General features: G+C 38.1%; 1 protein-coding gene across 1 annotated transcript in view; it reads right to left on the bottom strand.

Moving 5' to 3' along the window:
- The window catches only part of SORBS2 (sorbin and SH3 domain containing 2), a 165,208-nt gene that overhangs the window by 79,133 nt on the left and 58,353 nt on the right, over positions 1 to 27,722 (bottom strand). Inside the window, 4 exon segments of the mRNA XM_023757178.1 lie at positions 1,514 to 1,569; positions 2,105 to 2,131; positions 8,098 to 8,190; positions 13,342 to 13,391. Coding sequence (XP_023612946.1) covers positions 1,514 to 1,569; positions 2,105 to 2,131; positions 8,098 to 8,190; positions 13,342 to 13,351 — 186 coding nt within the window. The 5' untranslated portion in view covers positions 13,352 to 13,391.

Genomic DNA, 27,722 nt, shown 5'->3' with positions numbered 1-27,722 from the left:
AGCCCAGCGCGAAGGGGTTAGGGTCTCTGCAGGACACCGTCAGAAGAGATTGGAAAGTGTAATGGATCACCCGGCAGTCTGAGGACTGAGCGGTCGCAGCCACTGCAGGTTTTTGTCTCTCTTGCTGAAGAGGTATCTTTGTAGTCTCTGGAGAAAGCTCAGGTAGCTGTTTGTGGCTTTCGGGATCCTGTCCTGACAAGGGAGCTATCTGAATGGAGAGAGATGCTGTGTGTTTCTCAGGCACTGGGTTAGGGGGCGGTGAGCAGGGCCTTTTGGGGAATGATGGTAGGTCAACAGGTTTGGAAAACGGTGGGGTATCAAAGGGGATGCTACTTCCTAGATCCTGGTTATGGATTAGTTTCCGTGTAGAGATTCTCCGTGTTTGAGAATCTTGCATGTAGTCCTCTTGTAGAAATGGGGTGCTACTCGTGTCAGCACTGGGTGGGGAACCTGTGCTGGAAGCTGCTGGTAGCAGGTTAGTGATTTTCTGTGTGTAGGACACAGTGGTGTTAGATTCTTCGGAATATACAATGGTCTGGCTGGGGTCGCCTTCATCAGAATGCATAGCTCCCTGAAGAAGTTTTTTATTAGTCAAGTACTCTGGACAGGAAGGAACGTGTGTGTTAGTTACTAGTTGGTCTAAAATGTCACCCTTTGTGTGACTGGTTGTCAAGGGGCTACAAAAGCTTTCTGTTTTGAGTGGTGGAAGGGGTGCCTGGATTGCCAAAAGCATCCGGAGGAAGAAATAATGTTGAAAGAAAAACAGAGAGAAAGTCAAAGTTAGTCATTAAAGAAACCAGTGTTAACTCCATCCTTAAAGAGGCTACAGCAATGTCATACCTTCTTATTATGTTATACATTTTGTTGGCTAGATTGATCAATTTTATTCCATTAGGAATGTGTTTTATTATCTAAAGCTGCCTTCGAGGGGAAAATAGTCTTTATACAGAATACATTATAAAGTTTGTCTCTATCGACATCCTGGGAAATTACCTTAAAAGTGAACATACGTTCTCTTGCATACTTTTAGGCTTTGAAGCGCGTGCGCACACACACAACACACACACACACACACACAATTTAGTTACATTGTTTTGATAACTCTTTTTATGCTGCAGCACAATTTTGCTTATATCTCCAACACAGAATTCTTTTTATATAATTAACAGTCGCATAACTCACATTTATAAGTGTATGATTGCTTAACTCATAACTTTGAAGTCTAAATCATCAGCTGATAACGTTTTATAATTCAGAAAATAACCTAAACATTATGTTAGAAACTGATCTGCTTTTATCAGCTGAATGAAAAAAAGAACCTGTTTTGAACTTAAGACTTGTTTTCCATATTATCTATACAAGTCTGACCAGTAGTACAAATACGAAAGCAAAAGCATATTAAAAATAAAACACGTATCAAAATATGCACCTACTACTAGAAAAGTGATGCTAAAGTAGAGGGCCAACAGCCTTGCTTTAAAATAACACAACAGGCAAGAGTGTGCACGAGTACCTGAGTGGGCGACCTTTTTTCTTGTAGGTTTGGTCGAACGCTTCTAAAGCCTTTTGCTGCAAGAGAGGAATATGTAGCATCTCCATTCAGTGTGTCTTGACTTTGGTCATTGAAAGATCTCCAAGCTTTTATTAAGGGAACACAAATTGGATACAAACATATCTACATTCACTTTTAACATTTTTTGAAATAAAAATAAATGTGAAATTTTCTTCAGAAATTTAATTTAATTCAATATGCATAACTGTACATGCAAGTTAACTTTACTGTGAGGTTCACAATGTGGTTATGAATATGTTAAAAAAAACACACAACTCATAATGCCCTAGCCAGTGTGGCTTAGTTGGTTGAGTGTCCTCCAGTGGACCAAGAGGTCACGGGTTCGAATTCCAGGTCAAGCAACATGCCTGGGTTGTGGGCTCAATCCCCAGGAGGGGGCGTGCAGGAGGCAGCCAATCAATGATGTTTCTGTTTCTCTCTCTCTCTCTCTCTCCCTCTCCCCACCTCTAAAATCAATTAAAACCCCCACATTTAAAAAGCAAAAAAAAAAAAAAGCAAATGGAATGCTTATTCAGAAGAGCTTTTTTGTACCTGAGTCTGGTGACTGAGAATCACGCCCTAAAAGAAAAAGAAATGTTCAAATTACTATGAAGGTAAAGGAAAGGAACAATTCAGTAAGATCATTTGTCAAAGAACTACATGCATTTGGGGTGGGGGGAACAATATCTCAGTTCTAAAATTCTGGGTACATAAAATATACCAATGAGAAGTTTGTACATTAATTTTTTACTTCAATTAGAATATCATTCATTATATAACCATAATTTATAATTAACACATATATAAAGCACTGATCCCTCCCTCCCCTGTGTTATGGCAACCAGTAATTTTATCTTATTATTGCCCACACAGAATGTATGAATTTCTAAATATCAAATTAAAGCATCAAAGGGTATCTGGCTTGTACACAATAAGTGTTTCTCCAGCATTAAATCAAACCTCCGGATCCTTAGCTTCTGATGCCCTGGTATTTCCATATTCAACTCCTGTATGAGACAGCAATAAATTTTTTTGTGATTTGCTTTTTTTTATAATTTGGAGAAAGTGTAAATGTGTCTACTATATTATGTGACACTTCGAATCATTCTCTAGACTTTGAATTTTCTTCTTATTGCCACTTAAAGTCACATTCTATTCAAATATAAAAGAGCTGTTACAGTGTAGTTCATTGTGTTGCAGTAAGCTGTGGAAAACAAATTTCAGTACTGAGGAATCGCTTTGATAATGCAGGAGGGAAGTGGTCAATGACATGTACTATTAGTTCTACTGGACTCACACATATAAGAATCTTCTATAACTTACGGACATTGGAGGTAACTGATTTGTGTTGCTTGGTTCTATTATATCACTCAGCCAACTTCACCTGGAACCGTAAAGCCTTAACTTGGGAAGGACTTTAGGGGTCATCCAGCTTCACCCCTGTCCTGGTCCTGGATCCCTTCTATATGTCCCACGAGACCGTTATTAAATTGCTGTTATTTCAATGCCTAGTAGAACATGCATGTTACGTGTAAAAAGGACTCTTTGTTTTCTTTTTAATGCTTAGGAAATGGCTATTTTGAAATCTAAACACATGAATTAGGAATGATAAAAATTAGTTGAGAAATGCGAGAGTTTGAATTGAGATAAAATATTTGATGTAGATTCTTTCCAAATCAAAGAAAGAGAAATAAATGAGCCAGCACAGAGTATGTTAGAATGACTCCAGCTCAAATGCGGAAGAGAAGACTAACAAATCTTCATTTTTTAAAAAGGATATTTGCTAATTTAGTATGGATCGTAACTCCAGTAAATTCCAAATCAGGGTGATAAATGGGGACCGTACAGTGAAAATAACTTCGAGCAGTTACATATGAAATGCTTACTAGACTATCTCTAGGATTTGATGGGAGCAGAAATGATTGAACTTCTTAATCACTTAAATGATAATGATGTCTCTATAAAGAAAACAGTATAACACACAGAGCAGCAATTAGAATTCTGCTGTGGGCAGTCAGGGAGAGAGATTTAATAACCACCTGGTTACCACACACTGTTTGTGGATATGGAACAAGTTTTCGGACTTGAAGAAATGGCAATGGGAAGACGAGCAGTATGGATAATAATAATAATCATCTGTATTATAATTATATGCTTGAGAATAGGGATTTCACTTTCCTCTGGTTTGATAGAACTGGGCTTTTATAAAGAAGGGTGTGTGGGTATGTATTGGGGATGGAGGTTATAGGAGCCTGATGCTTGGAGGTGCAAGAGGTATAGGCGTGGTGAGGCAGAGGAGGGCATATTGAGAAGATTTGAAGGACACTTTGAAATAAACTTCCTCTAACTGATAGTTTGTAGAGGGCCAGTTCTTTTTCTTACTGGCGACCACATTAGAGATTATGGAATGGTGAGTGGGATAGACAGTAAGTGTGAGAATCAGAGAAGGGTCATTCTAAGCTGAATCCAGGGGCTCTCTTCCCCCCACCCCCCCGCCCCCGCCAATACTGCCCAGGGATTTCCAAATGAAATTGTACCTGTGCTACTGGAAATAGGAGCTAGTGATCAGGGTGAGCTCTGCTGAAAAAGTCCTGCTCAACATAGGAGACATGAATGTGTAGAAGTATGAGAAAGGACAAAGAATAAAAATGGCCAAGGATTAAAACTTTAGGATGAACCTGTATTTTAATGAAGTTTATGTTAATGATTAAAGTCCACACCTAAGAGGGTGGTCTCTTAAGGACACTCAAGTGTACAGCATTGCAGTTTATTTAAAATAAATCCAATTATGATATTTAAAGCACCCAGTCCTGATTTTCTATTTTATTATAGTTCTTCAGAGGCACTGAAAGATAAATAGCTCCCACATGGATACTGTGGACCTCAGCCCTGCTTTTATTTCATTCCTGCCAGGAAAGGGTAGGGAAGGGAGGATGAGCGTGGTTGGAAGCAGGTGACAGAAAGCTTGAAAGCATCCTGGATCCATGTCAAATAAAGAGAATATATGTTAAAAAAAAACCTATTGAGCTGTATTATGTTAAGCAAAATAAGCCATTCAGAGAAAGACAAGTATCACATAATATCACTCATATGTGGAATCTGATGAACAAAATAAACTGATGAACAAAATAGATCCAGAGACATGGAAGCATGTAATAGACTGATGAATCTTAGAGGGAAGGGAAGGGGGCAGGAAGAGAATAAGCAAAGAACTTATATGCATATATGCATAACCCATGGACATGGACAATAGTGAGGTGAAGGCCTGGGGAGGGGGTGGGAGCGGGGTCAATGGGAGAAAACAGGGACATCTGTAATACTTTCAACAATAAAGATAAATTTAAAAAACTATTGAGCTGGTAAATGACTTGGCAGATGCATAGGGAAGATGGTTTTGTCCAATATCTTCAATATTATTTATGATCATTCATTGTGAAAAAACAGAGCCAGAATTCTAGGGATCAGAGCTCTAAATTTCTAGTGTTCTTTAGTAGGTGGTCATTGCATCTCTGAAAATTTAAGAATGAGTAGCTGGGACAGATGTGAATAGGGTCTTTGAGAATGAAGAGCCATAACCTCTCTTCACTGGTACCATAAGCACTCCTGTGCCCAGCAGAAGGGGGGTGAGGACACTGTCAGAGAGGTTGTCCAGGCTCATTGCAGGGTTGGTGTCAGGGGTTGGACTGCATGCCCTCAGAGGTCCTTTCCAACTTATGATTCCAACGTTTAAATTCCTTTTAACTGATGTGGTATATTAAACATAATAAACTATATTTTTCTTGAAAATTATGATGATTTTAAATTTTATAGCTTCTTCTGTTAGATGGCTCAATTACTTTGCAAGAATTAATTTAAACCCATTAGTTAAATTCAAGTCAACTAATTGAATGCCTACAGTGCTTCTAAGTACTGGGATAAGACTTTTTATTTATTTTCTTCATTTACCCTCATTTAATTTTGACAAATCTTTGGGAGTCTAGGAAATGATTTTCTCAGAGAGGTAGGGAGACAATAAATTCTTCTTCTTCTCCTCCCTTCCTCCCTTCCTTTCTCCTCCTCCTCCCCCTCCTCCTCCTTCTTGCTCTTCTAAAGGAGAGTTGAGTTACAGACACAAATTTTCCCAAGGGTGTAAAACGTGCAGGTGCTGTTTCCTGGGGCAGTGGTCACCACTGCATTTCATCCTTAGCAGTGTTACCTGAGACTGCCAGGTGGTTTTGGTAAAATAAAATGAACTTCGAAAGGCTTATCGTCTCTCTATATTTGTCATTTTGGTTCTAGCTTAGATTTAAAACACGTATATGTCTATGAATTATCCAATTGGATTCTACTTCTTGTAAAAGGGAAAGAGGAAGACTGACTTAGACAACTAATAGTTGATGACAAGCAGCTTATCAATATAAGCAGCTTTTCATCTGAGAGAGGGAAACTTTTGTGGAGGTAGTTAGTCTTTTACTTAAAGGCTATGTGGTTTTAACAATATCTAATGCAATAAATACTTGCTAATCCCCTTTTAATTCACGAGAAGATACTGTGCCAAATTAGTTCTTCTGAAGGCTACCATAAAGTGAAGGGCCTACAAAGAGGATGATTTCTTTCTTCAAAATGGAATTAAAACTAATTTTAGAAAGGGATCGTACCTATGTGTCTTAATACAAAAGAGGTCTATTTTTAATGTAACAATGAAGTCCAAAATTCAGGGGGCTTCATTCTCTAGAAATCTTATTCCCTTATGGTATAAAATTTAAAATGGCCCATAGCCACTACATACTTACTGCTGAATATTATTTCATATTCCTAAAATATTTAAATGTTTGCTATTATTTTGATTCTGAAGCATTAATTATTTTCTTATAAGTTTAGTGATATGAAGTTGCTGATATTCTAGTGTGGAAGTGGCAATCTCTAATCCGGTCACTTATTCCTTTAGTGGTTACTTTTGTAGATAATGATGACTCGGCATTGCCACACACTCTAGCAGGTGCTGCAGGCAGTGGGCCACCTCTGCGTAGCATGGGCTAGAATTTACTTGGCTGAAATGTCAATGGTATTCATGGTATAGGCATTCCCCTTTCCTGATGGCTCTGGACTTCATTTTATTTATTTTCTTATTTCCCTTTATTCCCATTTCCCTCAGGTATCGCATGTAAACACATTTGTAGCTTTTCTAACATCTTTTCATGCTCATATACACATGAGCAAATATGTACAAATACAAATACATACTAGTATATATATATATATATATATATATAGAGAGAGAGAGAGAGAGAGAGAGAGAGAGAGAGAGAGAGGGAGAGAGAGAGAGAGAGAGAGAGAAATATTTTTTTTTAACTAAACTAAAATGGTACTACATACATTGCAATGAAACTTGCATTTAAAAAAAATTTAATATATTCTGGAACCACCTGGCCTGCTATTTAAACTTGGACATTGAAATCCATTTGTGGATTGGAGGTGGTAGGCAGGAGTGGGTTTCTCCAGATGGAAGCTTGTTCTTTCTCAACAACGTGGGATAGTTTCAGACCAAGGACATTTTGAGCATTTAATCAACGACTACATGTATGTGTGTACAAGATACTGACGTGCAGAGTGACAATTAAAATTATTCAAACACTCTCCATCCCTTTTCCACTTCTGCTCCAAAACCCCACAAATAGAAATAAAAAACAAAGAAACCCCTCTCCCTCCCCCCCATCCCAAGTAACCAACCAAGAAACAAACCTATCAGTCAGCAAGAGGTGCAGGTCTGTTTCTGGGTCTGGAGTCCCTGAGGTTGTCAGGCTCACGTGGAGCTGCCAGAGCCACGCCCCCTCTCAGAGCAGACTGTGCCCACCAGCTTAGGTAAGTCCCCACAGACATTTATTAGAGATACCCACCTCGGTATCTGCTGAAATATCACGCTCCTAATTACCTTCTAGAGTACATGTGTATCTGTGGTTGCACCCAGGTATACATGTGGTGCTAATCTTAATTGCACCAAGGTGTTTAAAAATACGTATGAGAAGGATCTTTGCTGACTGGGTTAAAGGAAGGTTTAAGATCTCTTTCAAAACAAATTATCATCCTGTTTGCAACCTTTGGCGAAAAAGTGAATTAATAAATATTCAGTTTCCTACAAATCCCTCTCTCTGACCCCTGTGTCCCCATCCCTCAATAGTTTTTAGCTTAAAACAACAACAATAACAAAAGCAACTATGAGTTGTCTTGATTAAATATTGTTACTTTAGTTCATAAGAGACAAAAGCTTAAATAGTTATTAACACTTGCAGTTACCCAACACATTTTTGGCAAGTCACTGTTGTTTTTAATTAGATTTTTAAAATGTTTTCTACAAGATATCGGTTTCCTTTGGCTTTTTTATTTTTAGAACAAAAACAGTCAGGAGGGATAGGAGCTATTCTTGAGACAAGAAATGTAAGAACTTGTGGGACATTCACAAGGTATTTACAGTCACTTTCTTCATCCAAACAAGATAATTCTGGAAAGAGAGAAAGGTCAGACAAAGCCATTCAAGTGTGACATTCTGGGAGTTAGTGATATTATACCTGCAGCCAATAGGTTTGGAGAACTTTGAACTCTCTTCACAGATGTTAATGTAACAGACATGGCGGCACGTTTGCGAGCACACCCACCGCTATCTGGAAGCAAAAAAATGATATAGCAGAAGCCACAGCAAAGGAAAAGCACATGCAATCTCATGCATTTTAAGTGGAATGTGCCAGACATCCATGGGAAAGATGAACAGTCAGAATTAGTAACCAGGGAATCCATACGCAAATTTTACAGCCACCCCAAACTCCAAAACAAAACAAAACAAAATAAAACAAAACAGCAGGGGTTTGTTTTAGAAACAGATGCCAATGCTTTAATAAAAAATTTTTTTAAAAAAGATTTACTTAACATTTTATGGTTTTTCTTTAATGAAAACATAAAAGTATAAAACTCAACTTTGTTTATACCTTTTTCATTCAACTGTTAAATTTTTATGCAGAGTAACTAGCTTTTAGAGTTATGAATAAGTGCTCTTTTAGGGTTAAGAGCCATAATATAATATACTTTTGTAGCCATCATTTAGGCTGACTGTGTTTTAGCTATTATGAATCCTGAAGATGGTTGGAAGTAAATGCTGTTAACAGATATAGCCATGATATATTTGATATACGGGATTCTTAAAGAGAAATATAGCATTATGGAAATTCTATGTCTTCCCATAGTTACTATAAGTTACGGAAATAATTAGCCTAGTTGAAATCAAGACAATATTGACACATAGAGTATTGAAGTGACCAGGCTAAAAATTAATTTGGTTTTATAGTTTTGAACATGTACATGATGATCTACCTATTTACACTTACACAAATATCAACATGAAGTAAAGTAAGTGAAAAGGTACCAACTATTATAATGTGATATAAGTTTCGAGTTACAAGACTTCTAAAATTGAAAGGTTAATGTTCTATTTATGAACAGATTCCAATTCCATTCCCACATTCCTTTGTATATGGAATGTGCAATAAATAGTTTTTCTCATTCCCCTGAAACCAAAATAACCAAAGTTTAATTCTCTTTTAAAGTTATAACAAGAGAGACAAATAATGTAACCAGCAATATGATAACATAAATCATTATATATTGGCACATGCTATTCTCATTCTTTTTTATTTTTTAATATTTTTTTTAATTTTTCAGTGACAGTTAACATACAATATTATATTAGTTTCAGGTGTACAATGTAGTGATTAGACAGTTATACTTTTTGTTTATTTCTTTAAAAGAATTATCCACTTTGTTTACTAAACATGAAGGAACTTAATGCTTGGAAGTATGATTGGAACTAATTATTGGTAAGATCACAAGTATTAAGGTCAGTAGACCTTAAAATTGGTGGAATTGTCTTCACATCAAAATACAATTTCTTAAATATATTTAAAATAACAGTTTTCTAATGCAGATAATAATTAAAATAGAAAAATGAAACAACATAAGAAAGTCAAATAAATCAAAGACGATAATTCAAAGACCCAACATAAAAAGACATAAATGGTGGAAGCATACAACTGAAGATGTCTTTAAGGGAGGCAACAATGGGATACAGCAAACTCTGCAAACTGAAAATAGCTGTGAGGGATGAGAGTTTCTGATAAATGGAGGTAATGTTTTGGAATATGTGGTTGTAGCAGCTTTGATGGTCGAACAGGGTTGTGTAGTCAAGGGTCTACACATACAAGTAAACTGATGGCTCTTGAAGAGATTTTATGTTCTAGTTCTATTAATTCTGAACATCTGAAGACAAGCAGTGAGAACGATAAAAAGGGGGGATTTCAGAATGAGAAGATTCAAGGTCATTGGTAAAACCTATGGTTCCCAAACTGTGCTGAGGTGCCCCGGCCACCTCAGTTGATTCATGAGGGTTTTGAGGGATATTTACATTTTTTAGGAAAACTCAGTGGTATCTATTAGATACTGCATGAACTACTAGCCTGAGTTAGTTTCCAGTTTCACCATAATAAAGCTTGTGTTGTCTTCCTTTAGATGATATTATATCTTTGAAAAGTTGGGTTTTTGTGATAAAAAGGCAAGTAGCCTATGAAAGTAATTTTGGGCAGTAAATGAGACTGGTGATGTACAATCTGAGTTCAAGGTCTGCAAGGTCTGCGGGGTTTTGCAGTACCCAATAAACCCTTAGTTATTAACTGCAGTCATAAAGAACAAAATAAAATGATTATTTTTCCAATTTAAGTGTATTATTTTTTCAAATTGCTTCTGAGTTGACAGAATATAAGTACTTATTAAGTTGTTTGCCCCTAGATAATTAATAAATGGAACTGTTGGGTATTTCTTTTGGCCTGAGAGTGTAGGAACCTCTGGATTAAATGACATCTATAGTCTAAGGCACTCTAAGACCTAGATGAAATAAATGGAGAATCTATCTTTATTAACAGTTTAATAAGGAGCTTAATTAGAAAAGTTGAGGCATTTGTGACATTGCTGGAACAGAGAAATCTCTCCTATCTCATTTCTATTTACTCGCGTGTTGATGCTTTCTTAAGGATATTTTTAAGATCTCAAAATGAGGATCTGTCTTGCATGCTTTAGGTCGTTCTGAAGAACCCTAGTGCCACTCTCACCTTCACCTAGTCATGAATGACTTGCACCTCTTCCTCCCAGATGCATGATTCTTGGGAGCTGTTTCCACTGCTGAAAACACCCATGGGTAAAGCACATACAATGAATCACTTCATGTCTTTCTCTCTTTCCTTTCTTCCAGAGCTAAGATTTGCCTTAGAAAATAATGGGTCACAGATTCTTAGAGTGGGAATATAGCATGTTTTGTACATATTTCTATACATTGTTCAGAGACTTTAGTGTAAAAAATGAACACATTTCCTCTGCCTCATTTAGTATTTGACTAAAACAAAGAGCTGCTTTGCTTGAAAATAATCTTTTTTTTTAACTTCAGTGACTGACACATAGGTATTTAAATAGTAATATATGTCTTTAGTGATTAGTAGGTAGATAACGAAGACTAATTTGATGTGTTATATTTCAGTACTAACTTTTCATTTTGTAGATATAGCAACAATGCTTTCTTCACCTTCCTACAGCAATATTTACACATATATTAAAAAGTGGCATGTTTTTATAATAGCACTATAGTCTTAGTCTGGAATTTTAAATAAAGGGTTTGTCACTTCTTACCAATTTTGTGTGCATAAGTTTGAATATCATATTTTACATGCATATGTACATATAGGTTCGCCCATATAAATAAAATAGCTGTGCAAATTAGCATTCTACATGGAGCCAAGCTCCTTTTACATGAGAGGATGCTTTAGAGCAGCGGTTCTCAACCTGTGGGTCGCGACCCCTTTGGGGGTTGAACGACCCTTTCACAGGGGTCGCCTAAGGCCATCGGAAAACACATATGTAATTACATATTGTTTTGTGATTAATCACTATTCTTTAATTATGTTCAACTTGTAACAATGAAATTGGGGGTCACCACAACATGAGGAACTGTATTAAAGGGTCGTGGCATTAGGAAGGTTGAGAACCACTGCTTTAGAGGATTATATTCATGCTACTATAACAGACACCTGGCTCAAGTACCCTAACAACCTAAACAAATATACAAATGTCTATTTGCCTACTTTGCCTCTAGAGTTGAAGTCTATGCACAGGAGGATTAATTATTTAATCACATATTATACATCTGTCATGATAGGGTTATAATAAATAGAAGTCAGCACTCCACAAGGTGAAGGATATTGGGAAGTTATGTCTTAAGTCAACTTAAGTCCATGAGAAGATGTCTCAGAATGAATATGGAAATCAATGCCTTTTTGTTATTATTAATTGTGGAAATATAACCTCCTCCTGTGGACTTTCTGCTGCATTGACTGCAGTTTCACAACATGACTTATCCTAGTTCAGCTCCGAGCTATCTATTCTATTTGCTTTCTTCAATCTCCTTTACCTAATACTATTCCTTCTATTTCCCATGTCCAATTCCCACACTTCCCATTATCCAAATGCCTTTACTTGGTTCATCTCCGGGGTTATAATTTATCTGGGTTTCTAAGTCTTCCTTGTATATTTTGACTGTCTCCAATATCCTTGTCTTGCCTGTTGCTCTACATATCTATGAGTTGTCGACATTCACAGGGGCCAGCTGACCTAGGGTGTAGAGGTCAGTTAGGGCAGGTTTCTGCTAAGGGGCAGCCACAGCATCACGGGGCATGGGGCATGTGTCTACACTTGATCTAGGGATTAGAGACTGGTTCTCACCAGTGGTTGCTAATCCTCCCCTGATAACAAGAGACAGCAAACTTTCCAGTGATTGCTTGCAGATAGGAAACAGTATTTTTTAAACACAAGTTACAAAATTTCAGTGAGAAAGTTGTTTTCCAGAATTACTTATGATCGAATATAAAGATTTCAGGGGAGAAAAGGTGAAAATGTATGTGAAAACATTTCTACTATGGAAAAAAATTCATGTACATAGCATGTATCACAAAGACTGTACAATTAATCTGTATACAATACAGAGTTCAGAGGCACCCATGTTGTTAAGCTAATTGGAGATACTGTTCTCACATCTAAAAATCTAATGCTTATGTCAGTGGTTCTCAACCTTCTGGCCCTTTAAATACAGTTCCTCATGTTGTGACCCAACCATAAAATTATTTTCGTTGCTACTTCATAACTGTAATGTTGCTACTGTTATGAATTGTAATGTAAATATCTGATATGCAGGATGGTCTTAGGCGACCCCTGTGAAAGGGTCGTTCGACTGCCAAAGGGGTTGCGACCCACAGGTTGAGAACCATTGCTTTAGGTGTATTGTGTGTATGGATTAATTAAGCTGATTTCATAAGAAGCTTTGGCACTGTCTGCTGGCTGTCAACATAAGGGTTTATAATGGGAAACTTTAAATGTTTTTCACTAGAGCAACCTGCCTTTGAATTAAGCCTATTCTAAGAAGAATTTCAAATGTATACATGCAAATGACATTCCACCTCTTCCTAGGGTACATAGGAGTTAATTTCAAGACATGATTTACAGAAAAAAAATTGAGTAAGAGTAGATAAAACCAAAAATTCTACTTTTGATTGCTGTAAGACTAGAACATAAAGACAAAGACATTGAGTAATGAGTGTACACTATCCATCTAATCAGAAACTCAGGACCACATTTGAATCAGCAGAGTGCTAACCTAATGATTTAGGGCCAAGATGGTGTGGTAGAGAGCAGGGCTGAAAAGGTTAAAACTAAGAGAGACGGCATACCTGTATTCATTGTGACCGTGGAGGGTTTGTTATTAAAGTCTTCAGTTTTCCTGTAGAAAAAAAATGAGGTTTTAATTTGTTCATTAGCGCGCGGAACAAAATATCATAATGTGTGACTGGTTTTTGGTGTACCTGTGAGTTAATATCTCATTATCATTAGTCTTATTTAAATCAGGGCTTAATAAGGTGGGCAGAATCTATAATTCTATTGAAGTTAAATTTCAGTTATTATTAGTCCTATGCTCATAACCATAAACTTAAGTTTTTATTTGATGGTGACCATTAGTGGGTGAAAATGAAGAAAAGCTCTCACTTTAAAAAATTCAATTTCTCTCATAAGCATTTATAACTAAAAGGTTTTGCTCTTTAAGCCTGAAGAGATCATTAGTTATAAAGTGTCACCTTTCAGAGTTTTAAAATATACCCAGGAACTTTGAAATCTAACATATTATTCAATTTATTATATTCAATTTATTACTGGATCAATCTATTACCAGAGAATATTTAATGTATTTAATATATATTTTGAACCAATAGCCAAGGAAGATGAGATTTATCTATTTTTTTTAAGATGCAGGAAATAAATGGTTACTACAAAACCCATTTCTGTGTCAGTATCAGATACTGTGGCTTTTTCCAGTGAAGTGTTTGATGGATAACAATTGAGATTAAGTCATTAAAAATGGTTGCAGCCTGGCTGGTGTGGCTCAGTGGTTAAGCGTCGACCTATGATCCAGGTCAGTTCGATTCCTAGTCAGGGTACATGCCCGGGTTGTGGGCTTGAACCCCAGTAGTGGGTGTATAGGAGGCAGCTGATCAATGATTCTCTCTCTCTCTCTTCCTCTCTGAAATCAATTAAAAATATACATTTTAATAAAATGTTTGCAGAACAACCAGTTTGGCTCAGTGGATAGAGCGTCGGCCTGCGGACTGAAGGGTCCCAGGTTCGATTCCGGTCAGGGGCATGTGCCTGGGCCCATTTTTAGAATTTCTGATTTATCCACACCCGAAGACCAAAGAGGAGGAACATGCTCTCATAGGAAGCAAACTTTACATCCCTCTCCCATCCTCTCTGTAAAAAATCAATAAAATATATTAAAAAATAAATAAAATGTTTGCAGAACAATTATTGTAGAAAAACATTTTTTAATGTTGAGTATTATTTTATGACGTATGAGATGACTTAGTTCTTTCCCTGTCATATCGTCTTAGCCCATTTTTAGAGTTTCTGACTTATCCACACCCGAAGACCAAAGAGGAGGAACATGCTCTCATAGGAAGCAAACCTTACAAGAGCAAGAGCTCTCTGGAGATGTTTAATCCCAGCCACTCATTCGTTGCTAATGGCTAGGGCCTACTGTCGGATGGACATGAACTTCCCCAACACCACTCTAAGTTGCCATGTATATTAGCACTCTTAACATCTGATAGTTTAAATTTTTTTTATACTTTGTGGATGAGTGGGGATAATGTTGAAATGAAATAATCTGTCATGATTTGTCAAAAAAGACTGTCGATAAATATGTTTTTCTTCAATCCGTAAAGGGCACCAAATGAGCTTCTTTGGCTTTCTTGTCTGCCTGCCTGGTTCTCGCCCTCTCTACCTTTCAGAATGTTTCTCCTGTCCTCATGTGCTCTGCTCTGCTCACCATCTATCATTCTCTTCCAACATGGCCATTGCAGTTCACCCCTGTTAGAAAGCTGAGTTTTGTTCATTACTACTGTGAAATTCTAATAAAGCTAAAATGCAAACACCAGCTAAATATGATGATACCCATTTTTTCTCCCAGGGTGGGGAAAGAAATGGTGAAATAAAATAGCATGAAAGTAGTCATAATTAGGGAGCTATTTCTAGTCAGATTTCCAATGCTTTACTAGAGAATTACTTATTTCCAGGGACTTTAATTTTTTTTGATATTAAGTCCCTAAATGTAACCAGTTTTCACCAGATGGTTTCATCTTCATCATTTATCTAGAGCAGTTTTACTTATATTTAGCAGCTATTGTTGGAGGGAGATTATAGCATTGTTGGAATTTCAGATTTTATTAATTTATACTTTACTATTTTGGAAATGTGTATTATTTCAAATGACTATTTAAATCTGTTTCTTTTTTTGTTTCTTATAAAAATCATACTTGGCTTATTCAGTCAATTGTTTTGGCCTATGAATTTTTGCAAATTGATTGGAAAATATATTTTGTGACAATTTTGAAACATGGACTATACTATTGATTTTTTACAGAGCTTATACTGTGAAAGGAAGAGGCTGAATTTGCCTATTGAAATAAAAGGGAAAATTATACAAAGAAAAAGTAGCATAAAAATGCACCTAAAAGATATGAGGTATAATTATGAACCAAGGGGAAGAGGATTTTACCTTTGATGACTAGACTGAATTAACTGATACCTTGGTACTCAATGAGGACGAGGGTAATGAACATAAAGAATGAATACCATCACAGTGCTGATATTCACCCCAATTTAATCTTAGAGTTATAAACGGAAAACAATTCAGATGCTATTCTTGTTTTGTAGTGCTTTCATATCACCCAATTGTCTTCACTGTTATATGGAACCGAACACCTAGTACCATGATTTTCCAGAGGAGTTCACAATAAGATTTCATAGGCCAATTGACGTTAAAATGTGATTGGGGGAAACTGATCTCTTATATTTCAGTGCGTACAAATTAACAGCTCCTCCCCCCTCCTCCCCTCCCCTCAGCTTCCTCAGACAAATATGCCACATCACCAAGAAGCTCTGCTGGTAGCCTGCACACCACCTGTTGAAGAGACGGAGGCCAGTGAACCAGGAGGAGGCAGTGGTCAATGCAGGAGGCTTGAGAAAGCTCAGTCAAACTATTTATTTTACTCTCTCAGTAGCAAAACTCCTAATATGTTAACCTTAAATGGAGAAAATAAATGGAAAGGAAAACCCTCAGGGGATGTCTGTGACCAAGGCTAAAACAAGAAGGGATAAACATTCTCCAGAAACTGAGGACTGCAAGGACATTCCCCAAATTCTCTTTTCTCACTCCTTTCCAAGAACACTTTATGTTTAAAACTGTTTTAAGTTTTAAAACTGAATGACAAGAGAGGGCTTGGACTGGAACACTACTGATTGGTGAAATATTAAATCTGTCTCAAAGGTTGGGCTCTCAGAGTCCAACACCTACCAATAAACCAGAATAGTGCTTTTTATAGTGAGTTAGAGAACGGATTGTCAAAATTTGTGGTTTGAATTCAACTGCATATATTTACAAAATATCTGACACTCCAAAAGTAAAATCGGATTAGCAGGAACAAAGAGAGGCGCCACAAATCCTTGAGCGTTTCATCTTTAAAGTGATGTATCCTGTTACTTACAAATGAAATCTGTGAGGTTTTTCGACTTCACACTGTTGTACATGTCAACATGTGAAATGACTAACTTCCTAATCAGGCAAGATGTTTTCCAAGTTGTTAAGAGCCAAGTGATGGAGCCCCCGTCCCTTCCCCTCGCCCCCCCCGCCCCAGAACCTGAAACCCAAAAGCTTCTTGGGTGACTAATAAAAATGCATGATTCCATTTCCATTATTTGCACAAAAGCCATTAACAAATCCATGACTGAGAACTCTCTTTAGACAGTTGAAACTGAAGCGGATCTAATCCCTTTTGTTCTGTTCTGAAAGTGTGTCTTTGATTGGACTTATATAACAAGCATGGCTTATTCTGGAAAGCATCAAATTCCTGGAGTGTTTGCGTGCTACCAAAAGAGACAGTATTTCAAGTATTTCCTTAAATTGGAATTGAACCAGGGCCAAGGCAGTGAGAACTGACGGGAAAATGCAGATTGCCTTAAACCTCAGCAGATAATCCACAGAGCAAAGAACTCTGCGCATTAGAGAGTCAAAGGGTGGTCAGTAGGGGGTATGGGGTTGTATTTACTTAAATTCAGTTCTTGCCAAAGTTTCATATGAAAGGCAACTTTATAGGTATCTGAATTTATGTAAGCGATGGGTTTGCTTTTTGTTTGGGTTAGAGCAGCTTCATCCCCAATAAGTATATGGCAATAGATTGTGTTGGTTGTTCATGCATGGCCACAACGTCGGTCTGTGTGTATAGTCTTTTAATTCTGCCTGAATTTCTTTCAATTATCAGACATCCCATTGGATCTATGGATCAGAACAGCCTTTTATTCCCAACATGCACTGGGCAATAGACGGGATATTTTAACTTCTGAATGAGAGTCCTAGGAAGACGTTTGATTGTTCATGCAGAGGCACCTACGTGACTGTGCCCAGGATCTTGTCATTTGGCTTGAGTTCTTTTATCAGGCATCTCATTCTGAAGGGGAGCAGAGGCAAATGCTGCCCTCAATTTTGGCTGAGAATTGTGTGCCACTTTGCTTTTGTAGACTTGAATTTAGGCATCAAGGCCATCTAAACAACTACAGGATTCAGTTTTAGCTCGGTTAATGCTAGAAGTTGCCCAAAAGATTGTTCATGGAATAATTGTAATCAAATAATTGCTAGGGTTAGTTTGAAATTAATCTATTCACAATTCATATGCAATATTATTCAGAATGAGGGGCAGAGTCTACATGGTAAGAAAACACTGAGGGATGTTTGATTTTTAGAGATCTATTTGAAACACAAGAAGGAAAAAATGATGCATATTAAGGTTATGCACCAGATTTAACCTGAATTTACTTTGAAATGGGATCATGCATACCACTTTTTTTCTGGATAAACTACCCTGAGTGGTCAATACATTCCGCTCTCTTTCTGACTGGGGTAGGGAAAGTGCCAAATGATTTCTTTATTTAATTATAGTCAAATGACTTAATGTAGGTGGATGACGTTTACTTTTACTTATCTTTTCTAATACTCTGTCAAACATGCTGCTTTGAAGTTTGCATAGGAAATACACCAAATAGTTTATTTTTCTCTTTAGAGTCCTTGAGATTAGAAACATAAGAATCCACCTCAACTACTCTTCTGAATGGTTCCTCTTAACTGACAGCCAGTATCTGATGCTAACTCACAGGCTCCCTTGCCTCTGAGTGAGTGGTACCAATCATCACAGTCAACTGTGAGCAGAGTTGTGTATGCTCAGAGTCTGCAATGAGAACTCTAAATTCCTCCCACAGTTCCTGGGCTAGTGGTGCCTGAGGATGGGTCCTTAGTTTTCAGGAGCCAAGTTACCCACAGCCTGTAGGCGTGAATGCTGGGGTCAGGACATATTCCACAGCATTTGTAGGAATAAAAGAAATCACCATGAAGAGTGGAGAACAAAAGCACACGAGGCCATGGATTATTTTCACAAGAATATACTGAGTATTCTTTTTAAGCACACCAAATTTCCCATGCCTGGAAAAACCTCCTGAAGAACAGCACCATATGTTTCTCAAGGAAATCAGCGATTTTCCTTTTGAGTCTTCATAAATGCAAGCTAGTGAAAATATGGACATATTTTCCCTAAGACTATACTGGTTAGAAGTAAGGAGTCACCACCTGGTCAATCATTTTCTTTCTGACACTGTTCCAAAGCCTCAGAGTCTGTGATCATTCTCTTAGTTAACTGTAAAAGAATGTGGATTTTTTTTTTTTTAACACATGAAATGGTCTTGAGATTTAATGTTGCTCTAGTATCTGACTTTCATGGTAATTCCCTACTTATACTTAAGAGTGATTACAGGGTACATCTAAATACTTACAAACACATCTTTTTTTCTCGAAGTCATTTGAGTACGTGGGTAGTACAGTGCTAGAAAACGTCCATTGGCTTCTATTATGTGTATCAAAAGCCAAATGGATTCCTGATGAAAGGGAATCAGGTGCCTAATGGAGGTCCGGCGAGGCAGGCACATTATCAGAGAACTAACTCTGAGGAGTGAGAAGATTGGGACACATGCTCCAGGGGAACTGAATAGTGTGGGAAGGAGAGGTCTGAGTCTGGCAGACGTGGAATCAAAACTCAGTTCTGCCATATCCAGCCATGTCAGTGACGTATACCAGTGCCATCACCATCTGCTTCGGCAGTGGCAACAACAGCAGGATCAAACCTATCCCCTCCCCCACCGCAGCAAACCATCCCCAATCCGGCCAACTGGCATCTTTCCCATTCACCCATATTTCAAATAGCTTGGGGCAGATCTTTAGCTTTGACCAAGTCTTGAGAAAATAATCTAGACTTTCCTGAAAAAATACATGGGGCATTATTTCACTGCTTTAGTTTGAAATGAGCAATTATGGTTTATTAGGTTAATTTGTACGTATTCTCCCATCTTCTAATTATCCACCCCCAACTTAACAACATAATGGATTTGAAAAGGAATTCTGTTTTCCAGGCAGTGTTCTTTCTTCCATAAACAGAGCCTTCTTTAGCTGAGGCTTAACCCGCCCCCTGCCCCCTCTACACACACACACCCATATTGCAGGGAACAAGAGGAGACAGACCTAAAGAAACAGTTGAATCAAACACTTGCCTTCTGGCCCAGCTGAGCCACTGCTACTGCATCTAAAGGAATGTGACACTTAAAGGTTGTAACAATTAGTCTTTCAAAAACCTTTTTCATTGACTTTGACAGCTTATAACCCAAGGTGATGGTTGGAGGAAAGAGCTGTCTATAAAATGTCACATAAAGAATCGTGTGACAAATTACAGAGTAATAACATCCTGATATCAGCCATTCCTGTTTAGTTTGTTAGTGAAAGCATCTTCCGTTCTTTTCACCATTGTATAGAGTACCATACAATTATTTTTGAGGAGCAAATCTCTGATCATTTAAAAGAGCCATTTACTTCTTTGTTTTCAATTTGGAAGAAGTAAAACTGTCTCTACTTGCAGATGACATAATGTTATATATAGTACACTCTAAGACTCCATCAAAGAACTGTTAAAACTTGCAAATTCAGTAAAGTTGCAGGATACACACTATGGAAAAAACCAGTTCCATTTCTATCCTATATAATAAAGAGCTAATATGCTAATTAGACTGAGCAGCAGAACAACCGTCTGGACGACTGTCCAGACGACCTTCTGGATGAAGCTGGGGCTTCGAGGGCCGGCCGAGTCTGTGAGGGGCTGCGAGGGCCGGCTGGGGCTGCGATGGTTGGCTTAGGCAGCCGGGGCTGCGAGGGCCGAGCCCCTTGCATGAATTTTGTGCATCAGGCCTTTAGTATACTAACAATGAAATATCAGAGAAATGAATAAAACAGTATAATTTACAATTGCATAAAAAATATCCAGGAATAAACTTAACCAAGGAGGTGAAAGATCTGTACACTGAAAACTATAAGACATTGATGAAAGAAATGGAAGAAGATAAAAGTAAATGGAAAGATATTCCATTTTTATGGCGTAGAAGAATTAACATTGTTAAAATGTCCATATTACCCCAAGCAATCTTCAAATCAGTGCAATCCTTATCAAAATTTCAATGACATTTTTTACAGATCCTAAAATTTGCATGGAAACACTAAAGATCCCCAATAGCCAAAGCAATCTTGAAAGAAAAGAACTGGAGGTATCACACTTCCTGATTTCAAACTATACTACAAAACTATAGTAATCAATACACAGAACAATGGAACAGAATAGAGAGACCAGAAATAAACCCATTAATATATGCACAATTAATTTACAACAAAGGAGCCAAGAATATACAGTAGGGAAAGGGTAATCTCTATAAGCACAAATGGAAAGTGTTATTTATATTTAAGCCCAGACCAATAGCTATCTCTATTTTTTCAGAGCCTCAGAATTTTAAATTAATAAGTATGTTTATTTTAATGTGTTTCCATGGCAATGCTATTTTATTAAATGATTAGTGAAATAATCCTGCTTATTGTTAATTAAATATTAAAGAAACAGTCATGTTTTCTTCTGATTGACCCTAATGGCAGAACAACCAGGAATGACTGATCGCTATGACGCGCACTGACTACCAGGAGGCAGATGCTCAATGCAGGAGCTGCCCCCGGTGGTCAATGCGCTCCCATAGGGGAGCTCTGCTCAGCCACAAGCCGGGTTTATGGCTGCGAGCGCAGTGGCAGTGGCGGGATCCTCTCCTGCCTCTTCAGCAGCACTAAAGATGTCCAACTGTGGCTTAGGCCCGCTCCCTGCCATCAGTTGGACATCTCCCGAGGGGTCCCGGGCTGCCAGAGGGATTTCTGACTGCCAGCTTAGGCCTAATCCCCTGGGGAGCAGGCCTACGCCAGCAGGTGGACATCCCCTGAGGGGTCCTAGACTGCGAGAGGGTGCAGGCTGGGCTGAAGGACCACCCCCCCCCAAATGCACAATTTTTGTGCACCAGGCCTCTAGTGTTTATATAACTTAGTAATGTCCAAGGTCATTGTATACCACCAGCGTTATTATAAACTTGTGTTTGTATGTGTCTCAGATATGAAATGGTGAAACTCATCTTGCTCCATGGCATTTGAATTTTGGGGGAGGGAGGTGGTACACAATTGCTCCAATTTTGTCGTTTAGTCTCCAAAATTAAATAATACTTCTCGTACAAAGCTTATCCAGAATAAAAATATGTTAAATCACTTTGTATAGACGTTATGGTAATTTGACTAATTTTAGAAAATCCAAGGAGAAAAATGGGCCAATGGGGGGAAATAACTGTCTTTGAAGAAATTTTGAATTTATTAACATTGGAAACTTCTGGTATTTTTGTTGAACAATATATAGTTTATGACAATATTCATTTGGATCTAAGGAAAATAGATAATAATGATAGATATCTTCTATTTTCATTGTTAAAATAATTTACCTCTGATATCAGAAATGTAATATTATTATTATCATTTATATATTGCTGGTTCTTTGGAGTGCAAGATGGTTCCCTAAATTTTAGCAAGAAATCTGGCATAATTCTTCATGACATCTCTGTGTGCTAAGTGTGAAAGTGTTAGGGGAATCCTCGGTGAATGAAAAACTTTCAGGAGTGCCTCTCCCTGGCTGTGTGTCTTCAATATTTTTATTCTGGGGGAAAAATAGGGTGGCCTGCTTATCAATTCTGCAGAAGGCACACACACAAGAAAGGAATAGGTAATAAGTAGAAAGACAGATTATGCTGACGGCTGAATTAAACTTTAACAGGGATCAACAAGAAGTTCTACAACTTGGCTAAACCAAATCATTTCATGATTAGGTTGAAAAATTTATTTCTTATAACCTTATCTGAAATAAGTCTAGGGACTTTAGTGGGCTGTGAGCTCCGTGTGATTAAAATATAATTAAATCAATGACCAATGGTGGTATAAATCCAAGAAGATTATGGTCCCACGTTTACAGCCATGCTGGAGCCTGCTTGCTCGATTTCAGAATGTCCTCTTTTAGTGTTTGCGCATGAACGAGCTTGGCCTGGATGTGACATCCTGGGCAGGCTTAGAGGCTGTCACTGAAGGCTGAGGGAGTCTGGGTGAGGCCACTGAGTGATTTGGTGGAAGGACTAGTGTGAGCTGCCAGGTGACTGTTGGAAGCAAAAAGAAAACTATTGACATGTACCCTGATGTTTGTTTTTCTTTTCATCTCAGGGAATTCATCCCAGTGACTTTTAGGGTTAATGCTCTTAAATAACCCAAATGCATGCTTTGCGTTGACAGGAAAACAGATGGATAACAGTAGCAACTGGAAGGTTCAATATTTCCTTAAAATGTTCTGAATTTAAGAAACATGATATCCAAATGAGACTTTCTCTATGCTGTTGTTTTTTTGCTGTTATTTTCTTTTTTTATTAAATTCATTAAGGGTGACATCCTATATAATAAAAGCCTAATATGCTAAGTGTCCGGTCGTCCGGTCAACCAATCAAAGTGTAATATGCTAATGGTATGCTAAGGCCACTCAACCGCTCGCTATGACGTGCACTGACCACCAGGGGGCAGACAATCAACTGGTCAACCAATAACTATGACATGTACTGACCACCAGGGGTATATGCTCCGACCGGTAGGTTAGCTTGTTGCTGGGGTCCAGTTGATCAGGACTGAGCAAGACGTGCTGGACACTCCCTGGAGACCTTCCGAGGTCCTTCCCTGGCTGGCCAACCTCCTGCATCCCTCCCCAACCCCGATCGTGCACCAGTGGGGTCCCTCAGCCTGGCCTGCACCCTCTCGTAATCTGGGACCCCTCAGGGGATGTTGGAGAGCCAGTTTCGGCCCCATCCCGATCAACACAGGAGCTGCTTCCTGGTGGTCAGTGTGCTCCCAAGGGGGAGTGCTACTTAGGCAGAAGCCAGGCTCATGGCTGGTGAGCTCAGCGGCTATGGCAGGGAGCCTCTCCCACTTCCGCGGCAGCACTAAGGATGTCTGACTGATGGCTTAGGCCCGCTCTCCACTGGGAGTGGGCCTAAGCCATCAGTCGGACATACCCTGAGGGCTCCCGGACTGTGAGAGGGCACAGGCTGGGCTGAGGGACGCCCCCCCCCCCCCCCGCCCAAGTGCACGAATTTCGTGTACCAGGCCTCTAGTCCTATATAATAAAGAGCTAATATGCAAATGGTTGTCATGCCCTCGCACCCTTGTGCCCTCGCGCTGGGGTCAGGGGACCTGAGGCCACACCCCCACCCGGCGGGGCTTGACGGGGGACCTGAGGCTGCACCACCCCCTGCCCTGCAGGAATTGACAGGGGTGGAGCCGGCCAGGTCTGGGTCTCACGTGATTTTGAGGAGTGTGTCGATGGGCGGGGACTTGACTCTGGGTCCCACAGCGTGCCCCAGACTCTGACAGGAGGGAGATTTTCATATACATTTTACTAATTTTCTTTCATCTCTGACACTTCTATTATAAAGAAAGGGCAAATAGCAATATTAAAATAATTCCTCTAATTAATTCCCTTTTAATGTGCACGAATTTCGTGCATCGGGCCACTAGTTAGTTAATAAGATTAAACAGGTTTCAAATGTACATTTCTATGATACATGATCTGTACATTGCATTGTGTGCCTATCATCCTAAGTCAAATCATCTTCCGTCACTATATACTTGATCTATGCTGTGTTTTTAACAATCAGGTTTACAACTTTCATCAGAACTACCAGTAAGTGTGTTGAGGCTTCTGAATTATACAGCAAAACGCAGGGTGGATATCTATTGCCCTTTGGTTCAGTGAAATGCCAACGCAAATGACCTCATTTCTAGTTTTTAACCCACTCACATGGTCTCAGCATTCTTCATTTTTTTATACCTAATATAGTCCTCATACCCTGCCACTATTTAAAGCTAAAACCTTCACTTATAACATCCAAAAATAGGCAAAGAAAACAATATACAAATTTATGCTTAAATTATACATTGAAGAACTACTTGAACGAAGATTTTGTTTCATAATACCCTTACTTATTTGACATGGTGACTAAATCTAGAAATGGTTGGAACACTTTTTAAGATGTTGTTGGGTATATTTAAACATGTGTCCTTAAATCTTATTTGACTTAGCCCTAGCAGGTTTGGCTCAGTGGATAGAGCATCGGCCTGCAGACTGAAGGGTCCCGGGTTGGATTCTGGTCAAGAGCACATGTCTGGGTTGAGGGCTCCATCCCCAGTAGGGGGTGTGCAAGAGGCAGCTGATTAATGATGTTTCTGTCTCTCTTTCTCCCTTCCTCTCCCTAACATCAATAAAAACATATATATATATTTTTTAAAGTTAGCAACTTTCTTGTGGGAGGGGCAATGTCAGAAATATACATATGCACTAATTCAATGGCTAGTAAGTGGCAGAGTCAGGTTTCAAGCCTTATATGTGAATATGCGCTTGGACAAATCACGTGTTTCTTTGGGCCTGAGCTTTTTAACTTACAAAATGAAAAGTTCGTTTTAAAATTCAAAAGCACATAAGGTCCTTTTATGGTCTGAAATTTGCCTACATCAAACTCTTTTTATATTTAGTTGACTAATATTGATTGAACTTTTAAAAAATGATTCATTTGCATATTAAAATCCAGAAGAAAGAGACTTTTACAGATTCATATATCTAATAGCTTCAGAATGAGGTGGATATATACTGAAATGAGTCCAAGCCATCATCCAAAGCTGTTGGAAGACAGCTTACCTGCCTAGTTTACTTAACTCCTGAAACACGACCTATAGAACTCTCGTTATATAACACGTCTTCCCATATTGTCGCAAGTGCCACTCAACTGAGATGATCAGTTATAGGATTTCATTTGCCAAAAATGTCCATTTTATAAATCTACACCGAAACAATGTGTAGAAAAATAAACTTTGGTTAATAAATTATCATCACCTTTTAAAAACTTTTTCATCATGGTGGTGTGGTGTTGGTAGGGACATTGGAGGTGATGAGAATCATTGATTTTTTTTGTTTGTTTCTATTAGAGTTTGCAGTAGAGAAGACATTCAAAACAGATAGGTCACCAAATGCAGTTTTGCATTCCAAATGTTACATTCTTTTGCATATCTCATATTTCAAAGAGTAAAGTCTATTGGCCTTTGAGGAGCCAAAAGGCTAAAAGATCTAAGCACATTGTGTTCAAAGGCAATATTTTCATTACCTTTTTCTTGCTGGCTGGAGCAGTCATGTCATTGCTTGCTAAATTACAACAAGGGAAATACAGTGACATCTCGAGTTATTTGTCATGTGGATGATGCCAGTCTTACTTATGACCCACAAACCTTTCATTCAGCCTGTTCCCTCTTTCAGAAATTTTGAAATTAGAATGTTAATACTTAACATATGTTATGATTGAATATATGTGGCTATTTGTGGTACAACTATGTGATAAATATACCATTAACTTAAAATGATTGAGAAAGACAAATTAGGGAAAAGTTTAAATTATGTAATGTTTGGGACGAAGCAATTTATTTTCTTTCAAGAAATATAGATTAATTCTAGGTCCAGGAAATAAAGCCAAAAATAGATCCTTTGGGGTCGTATTTTAATGAACACATAAGAATGATCTGTACATATGACATTAATTTATATGTAGTAAATATTTCAGAAGGCTTATTTTATGTAGTTTAAGTATTTATCTTAACATTTTGCTTAAGAACCTAATGTCATCAAAAGTATACAACAGCTTGGACCCTCATCAAATTATCCCAATTGCTAAGTTGGTATGTCTAAGTTACAATACAAATATAATTAATATCGATTTCCCAGTTTATGCTAGGTTCATGGTATTTCCCTCTCCCCAAACCTCACCCCATTTTCCCAGTATTCCCTACCCCAGATAATGGCATCATTCATTCATTATTTTTTTAAAACATATTTTTATTGATTTCAGAGAGGAAATGAGAGGGAGAGATAGAAACATCAATGATGATAGAGAATCATTGATCAGCTGAGTCTTGCATGCCCTCCACTGGGGATCGAGCCCTCAACCGGGGTCCCAGGTTCGATTCCGGTCAAGGGCATGTACCTGGGTTGTGGGCACATCCCCAGTAGGAGGTGTGCAGGAGGCAGCTGGTCGATGTTTCTCTTTCATCGATGTTTCTAACTCTCTATCTCTCTCCCTTCCTCTCTGTAAAAAATCAATAAAATATATTTAAAAAAAAAATGATGATAGAGAATCATTGATCAGCTGAGTCTTGCATGCCCTCCACTGGGGATCGAGCCCTCAACCCGGGCATGTGTTCTTGACCGGAATCGAACCCAGGACCCTTCAGTCTGCAGACCAAAGCTCTATCCACTGAGCCAAATCAGTTAGGACATTCATTAATTATTTAATTCATTAAAATTCCTGTGGCACACCAGTTGAAAATCGCTGATTTAACCAGTAGTAAATTACTGATTTATATATTTTAAACAAAATCATCTTCGTTGTCTGAACCTTAAACACTGACATGACCTGTCATTTTGTTTTTCTAAGAGGAGAAAACAATAACAAATATTTATTTTAGAAAAATCCTCAGTATAGAAGGTGTTTATATCTATCTTACTACTCTTTATTCCAACCAAAATTAGAACAACACAATGCAAACAAGCAATCCCTGGACTCTTTTATCTCTTAATTATTTGTAATATAATATAAAAAAATGATTATAACAGTGGACAATGATTGCTGTTATTTTTGGGGTAGGTCTTATGTATACACAATCTGATAAATTATGATCCTTGGTTCATGACAAAGTCTTAGCATAGCTCCTCCTACCTCTTCCTCCCGTTCTTCTTTATCATTAAATACCTACACACCCACCATCTAAAACAAAGTAGACTCTGATAAGTAAGTACATCGAACGAGAAGGCCTCACTCCATCCTTCCCCTCTACCCCTGAAGTAACTGTTACTCTAGTCCTATGTGGGTCATTCTCTTGCTTTCCTTTTAATGTGGTTTCATTGATTCTACAGAGTAATAAACATACTTGTATGTTTATTTATAAGTAAACATACAAGTATGTTTATTTTAGTTGTTTTATCTTTAA

Source organism: Myotis lucifugus, unplaced genomic scaffold, assembly GCF_000147115.1.
Source record: "Myotis lucifugus unplaced genomic scaffold, Myoluc2.0 scaffold_102, whole genome shotgun sequence".
Classification (NCBI taxonomy): Eukaryota; Metazoa; Chordata; class Mammalia; order Chiroptera; family Vespertilionidae; genus Myotis; species Myotis lucifugus.
The sequence above is the reverse complement of the archived record's forward strand: the minus strand, read 5'-3'. Positions and strand labels throughout refer to the sequence as shown.